At 58.7% G+C, this 6,546-nt stretch overlaps 1 protein-coding gene across 1 annotated transcript; it reads right to left on the minus strand.

Annotated features, from left to right (window-relative positions):
* Positions 1 to 13: 13 nt before the first annotated feature.
* Positions 14 to 5,288, minus strand: LOC110573305 (membrane primary amine oxidase-like). The gene is given in 5 exon segments (XM_021681788.2): positions 14 to 494; positions 1,438 to 1,567; positions 1,981 to 2,119; positions 2,122 to 2,265; positions 3,698 to 5,288. Coding segments are annotated over 5 exon segments (2,280 nt in total). The 3' UTR covers positions 14 to 218.
* Positions 5,289 to 6,546: the final 1,258 nt, after the last annotated feature.

Genomic DNA, 6,546 nt, shown 5'->3' on the forward strand with positions numbered 1-6,546 from the left:
GGTGCCAGGCATCACAGGCTCAGGATGCTCCCAGCAGGGAGGGGGTGTCAGGGAGGGCGATAGAGAGGGGGCCTGGGGAGAAGGGGACGCGGGGAGCTTTGGGGTGGAAAGAAGGAGAAGAAGAGGGCACCAGGCCGCCTGGCCCAGCACCTACCGCTCCCCTCCCCACGCACCCTGGCCCTGGGGTCCCTGGCCACATTCCCCGTCCCAGGGACCCCCTAGTTGTGAGAGAAGCCCCCATGGGAGAAGGCAGGGAGGTCTGGGGCACAGGCAGCAGCCTGGGGAAGGCAAGCCAGGGGGTTGACCTCGCAGGCCCTGGCATCCTGTTCCTCCCGGAAATAGACAGAATCCGCAGACTCGAAGGAGGGGTCCTGGTCAAAGAAGTTGTAGGGTCGGAGGAAGAAGCCCACACCATTCCCCACCGTCACCGTGTTGGGAACGTCTTCTGCGTGTGGGATGTGCAGGAAACCAGCTGTCACCCAGGCCACCAAGTCCTGGCAGGGGAGAAGAAAGAGGATCCTGAGGCCTGGCTTTGTGAAAGACAGGCCTGCCTCCTACAGCAGTCTTGGATGTGAGGATTCACCTTGCCAGCCCATTTTCCCTCAAAAGGATCTTAAGTCTTGAAGCAGTTTTTCCTACGGCCCAGGAGTCAAAGCCCAGTCAATTTCATATTGGGAGCAAGCCCCACTTCCCTGTCGCAGCCTGGGCTCTCCATCTCTGACATTTCCCATCACAGCACCATCATACCCACCCCCAGAGGTATGACACCCAGAGGCGATTTCAGCTCGCCTCTCCCTCACTCTCCAAGAGTTCCCTACCAATGACTGAGAAGAGGATGGAGCGGGGAGATGAGGGTTTAGGAGGCAGAAAAGGCTGACATTCAGAAATGAATCCTTCAGAGGTCAAGTCCGAAATGAAAGAAGCGCTAGACACAAGAGAGCTGGTCTTCCAGCCCTGCTTGAACCCTGGGGCCCGAAAAGGACAAAGTCCATGAAGCTAAGCCTCAGAGAGCTGCAGGGTCTCCACGATGGGCTGGGGCCTCAGCCAGTGTCTGCAAATGAGCTCCCAGCTAGGGATGATTCCCTCAGGAAGTAATGATTCAGGAAAGCACAGAAGGCAGGAGTCAGCTCCACCCCTCGGGAGGCCAGATGGTTTCAGGGAACTTAAGAGAAGGTGGGGTTCGCGCGCCTGGGTGGCTCAGTTGGTTAAGCAACTGCCTTCGGCTCAGGTCATGATCCTGGAGTCCCGGGATCGAGTCCCGCATCGGGCTCCCTGCTCAGCGGGGAGTCTGCTTCTCCCTCTCCCGCTCCCCCCTCTTGTGCTCTCTCTCTCTCTCAAATAAATAAATAAAATCTTTAAAAACAAAAAAAAGAGAGAATGTGGGGTTCATCTCTGTGCCCTGGTCTCCCTCCCGTGACCCTCCCACAGTCAGCTGACCTCTCCAGCAATGGTCTCGTTGTTGATGAAGTCAGCGAAGTCCACGGTGGGGGCCCAAGGGTCGTTCTGATTGTAGATGCTGGTGCTGCTTTGCTCCGCCTCCTTCCGCTGGGTCACCGCCAGATGGTACCTAGGGAGGCACTGGTCAGGCCTCCATGGTCACTAACCCCGTCCTGCTGCCTGACTGTGATGATGGAAGGGGGCCGAGGTCATGGACCTCGGGCTTCCCATGTCATTCACACAATGACTTTGGTGCCACCCGGGTGGGTCAGCCAACCTCCTTCCACATCCTTCTGTTCGTCCCCCTGCCACTTCACAGGATGGCCTCTCCCCCCATCCAAAGTGGGGAAGCGTTCTCTGGCCTGGGCCTTAGCCCTGCACAGACAGCATAGACCCAGGGCTTGTGTTTCCATAACCGGGAAATCCTAATGGAGCTCTCACCTCTGCTCCAATACAGTTCGAACTGAGTTCCCAGTTGTCCCTCCCTACGCACCCTTCCCTCCCCCTCCTCCCCCAGCTTCTCTCTGACACCCCGCCACTCACCTCCCCCAGCTGAAGGCTCTCTCCAAGGAGCTGTTCTGCGGCAGTGGCTCCCCAGCAAAGCTGAGCAGCTGGATGCGGTAGCCCCGCAGGTGGCCCCACTTGTTACTGTGGTTGCTGGCCAGGTACACGTAGCGGGGGGGGCGCCTCCCAGGGGGAAGGCGGCCTGCTCCTCGGTCTCCAGCAGCTTCCGGGTCACCTGCAGCCTCTGCATCTGGTGCTCGGGGCTCCAGGGCACCGGCGTGGGGACATAGGTCATGTCCTCAGCCCAGACCCAGTTCTCCAGTCCTGCGGTGGGGGGGGAGGTGGAGGTGGGGGGGCGGAGGGTGGGAGGGAGGGCTGGTCATGCAGCTGCCCTGTCCTCTCTGGACTCTGTCCCCTCCCCACCATTCACCGCTTCAGAGTGGGGCCAAGGAGAAACCCAGAACGGAGTGTGTCCCTGCTTCCCTTCCCTCTCCCTAAGCTATGCCCGGTCTTTCGGCCAAAGCGGTTGACCTGTAAGGTATTTCTTCAGGGACTTCATTCACTAACCCTTCACACTTATTAGTGGAGAGGACTGGGCTCAGCCCTGGGAGGCACAGAGGAGTGAAGCCCCATCCCCTTCCTCCTGCTCTCCCAGAGGCTGCAGGAGGCAAAGCCCTGAGAGGCCAGCCGTGTGAGAAGAGCACAGTCAAGGTCCAAGGTCATGGATACAGGTGCAGGCAGAAAAGGGGCCTTCCTGGGTGCCTTTCAGCCTTGTCTCAGGAGACGTGAGTAGCAGAGATGACACAGCTGGGCGTTCTAGGCGGGGGGGAGGGGGAACAGGAGCAAAAGCAGGAAGCCTGACTAACCTGTGGGGGGCCAAGGAGGGTGTGCGCGTGGCTAAGGCAGCACTGGGGTGAGGGCCAGGGAGCCGAAGGGCAGGCTGGAGCTGCACTCTGAGGGGAAGGGCCTTCAAGGAAAGTTGGGGCTAGATAGGGGAGCAAGCCGGCCCCTGGATCTGAGAGGAAGAAGAGTGGAAGGGGCAGAGAGAAGGCCGGCCCAGCAAGGCTCTGACATGTCTCAGAGGCAGACTGCAAAAAAAAATGGGTGATCGACTCAATGTGGGGAAGGAAAGTGAGAAGACGGACTCTAAGACATCATGGATCTTTGGCTCTCTCTGTGACCACCAACCCCAGGAACTACCTGAACATTCCACGGCACCCACTCTACCCCCCTGCACTTAGGTGTGTGGTGCCCAGGGAAGAGCAGGGTTCACCTCCCCAGGAAATGTACAACCTGCGGGGTTCCGGGGCTGGCCTGCGTGCGCCAGGGACTTGGCAGGAGGCAGACAGGTCCTCCAAAACCTTGGCACCCAGGCCAGACACAGAGAAATGAACTACAAAACAACTGGTCGCCTCCCTGAAGTGGGGCCTCTAGGAGAACAAGGGAGGGATGAGGGCAAAGGGGATCTTGTGAGCCCAGATCCTGCCTCCTCCCTGAGCTTTGCAATTTCCCAAGATTTTCTGATGAGGTCATGTGGAGGGAGGGAGGCAGCTCTGCACCCAGTCAGTGAGCTAGGATCCAAATAAAATACAACAGTCAGCTTTCTCCCATCCTGCTAAAGAGGAAGTACAGAACTCCAAAACTGCAACTCATGTTCAACTCTTCCTTTCCTGGATAACTTCCATAAATCCCAAAGCAAATAGACAACTTTTCAGTCCCCTCTTCCAGAATCCTTGCTTCCCCAGGGATGTCTTACCTCCTACATCCAGATCCACCTTGAAGTGGGCGCTGTGGGTATGGACGGTGCCCAGCGTTTGCTCCCCAACCTGGTTCCCGTACCTTCGGGCAGCACCAAAGAGGAATGCTGAGCTGATGTAGCCGGTGATGTGGAGTCGGACTTCTATGGCCCCACTGGAATGGAAGACCATATCCCACAGGTAGTCATAATTGAGCAAGGTCGACACAGATCTGACCACCAGCACTGTCTCTGCAAGGCCCCCAAAATAATGGGAGTAGAAATTTGAGTGGTGTCGCCTCAGGGGGAGGCCCTGGTTCTGTTCAAACACACAAATGGCATCACGTATTGTCTTGGGGGTGTGGGATTCCAGAAGGAAGTGCCAGTCCACGTAGGTGGCCAGGTAGGGGCAGTCCACCCCCCGGGTCAGGGGAGTGGAGTACTTGCCCAGGCCAAAGCTGCCATCGATATAGCGGGTCAGCATCGCTGCAGGGGAATTTCCACCATAGACGGCCAAGGCCTCCTGGAGGCTGATCTCATAAGCTAGTCGTTCTCCCCGGAAGCGGATGTCAAAGATCCTGGGGCCACTGAAAGCTCCAAGGCCAAAGGAGAAAGTCCACAAGGAGGAGGTCACCCGGCTCCCCTGCACACTGAAGCGGGGGCCCTGGGGATGGACTTGCAGAGGAGGAGCCGGACCGGGAGGCCCCTGGGACTTGAGGGACCAGGACCCACCTGTGCCATTGTCTGGGATCAGCACCATGTTCACCAGGCCGGCCTCAAACTGGTCCTCCAGCTGGGCCAAACTCTCATAGTAGCGGCCTTGAAAGAACACCTTCTGGATGGCCCAGCGGGCAGGGTCCAGAGCCTTGTGGTCTACCAGCAGCTCCAACCCCACGGGGTGCAGGAAGAACCCAGCCCCTGAGATGTTGTAGTAGAGGCCAAACCAGGCGGCCCGGTCCCCTGACTGCAAGCCTCGGGGGGCCGTGGTCACCGTCACCAGGTTCTGTCCTTGGTGCTTATAGAAGCAGCAGTGGTGCAGGAGCCCGGCAGCCTGGGGCAGCTCTCTGCCGAAGATCAGCTGGTCTATGTCCAGATACTCTCGCCTCAGCACGGGGCGGCGGTGGTAGGGCAGGGGGCCCCCGTGACGCTCCACCGTCACATCCCGCAGGTAGGAGGGCCGGGGCAGTGGCCCCACCACCAGCTCACTCACGTTGGGCTGGGGTTGTCCGCCAAAGAAGACGATGGCCAGTGCCTCCCGGGCAGGTGGGGGGCTCCCCCTGTCCAGGTGGGCCAGGGCTGCGGCCTTGGGGGGCAGGTGCAGCTCCACCGAGAAGACGCAGTTGTCCGAGGGGCGGGCCTGGGCTGCATCCACCAGGCCTGGCCCTAGCTGCCGGGTCAGGAAGCTCATCACAGCCGTCAGCTCCTCTCGGCTCAGGTCTGCAAACAGCTGGCTCTGGCCGGGGTGTGTCCCGGGCTGGGCACTGGGGGACACGGAGGGGCAGCGGGGAGCCTGGCCGGGTTTACATTCCCTCTCCACTCCTTTCTCACTCTCACCATCACCCATGGCTGTCACCAGCACACTACACAGGGACAAAATAATGAAGATAGCCATAGTTAAATCTCCTGGATGGTCCTTAGGCTCCTGAATCATTATGCAGAATGGGAAATAGAAAGATAAAAGACAGACAGGACCTGGGTGCAGGACGTCTCTTTGAGTCTCTGGAGTTTCCTGGTCTCTGAGAGGTGCCACTGGGCAAGAGGCACATTGAAGATAAGCAGCCAAGGGCAGATGGTTGGGTGGGGGGGGGGGGGTGGACCTGGAGGGGTCAGGGGTCAGGCCAAACTCGGGAGGTGGGGCTGAAGTAGGAACCTGGACTTTAAGTGGCCCACGTAATCCTCTGTCCTCTTGTTCCAAATCAAACACTGAGGGTCAGGGTTGGGGAACCAAGTTGGAGGAAGGGTAGGTTTTGGAAATAACACAGCTGGAGGGAGGCAAGAGGAAGAAGGAACTGGGACAGAAAGGGACTGTCCTTGGGTTCTTCCTCCACCCTCCAGATGGAACCTTTTCCCTGGCTACGAGGCTGCAAGCGAAACTCACCTGCCCACACCTCTCCAGTGGGATTCCCCCCCTTCCCTCCAGGCTCTGCTTCCCATCACTCTCTCCTACTCCTCACCAGCCATCAGCCAGAACCCCACCGGCAGGCTCCAGGCTGGAGAGTAAGGCTGAGAACACAAAGCACCTGGGAGGAGTTGGGAGGCTGAAGGGCTGAGCCAGATCTACAATGGGGAGGCTCTGAGCACCCTAGATCACTGGAGGGGAGTAGACGGGGTGGGGAGCCAGTCAGAAATTGGGGTGGTGGGGGGCAGGTGCAGAGTATAACAGAAATCCCTTGTCTCCCCTTTAAGCAGGACTGATGGGCCAGGTCAGAGGTCAGGGGGCTTGGAAAACTGGCTGTGGAATTAACTTAGCAGCCCACAGCCCTCAACTCCAGGAAACCCTCCACTGAAATGTTGCAGAAGCAGAGAGCGAAGCCACCTCCATTCTCCGCCAGGTGACGTGTAGGAGGCCACCCTCATCTGGATGGCCAGGTCCCGAGGGGAATAAGGAGAGACTGAGGGTTCCACGGAGGGGACATGCTTCCCTCATGAGCCTGGGGGAGAATCCTTTCCAACGTGGACCTGCCCAGGAAGATTTGCCTGGGAAGACATTAGTTCGACCTTGCAGGCAGAATGCGTACGTGGGACATAGAAGAGGAAAGACATGATGGCCAAAGGAAACAGAAGGTGCAAAGGTAAAGAAACTCAAAACAGGGGCGCCTGGGTGGCTCAGTTGGTTAAGCGACTGCCTTCGGCTCAGGTCATGGTCCTGG

Source organism: Neomonachus schauinslandi, unplaced genomic scaffold, assembly GCF_002201575.2.
Source record: "Neomonachus schauinslandi unplaced genomic scaffold, ASM220157v2 HiC_scaffold_754, whole genome shotgun sequence".
Lineage (NCBI taxonomy): Eukaryota > Metazoa > Chordata > Mammalia > Carnivora > Phocidae > Neomonachus > Neomonachus schauinslandi.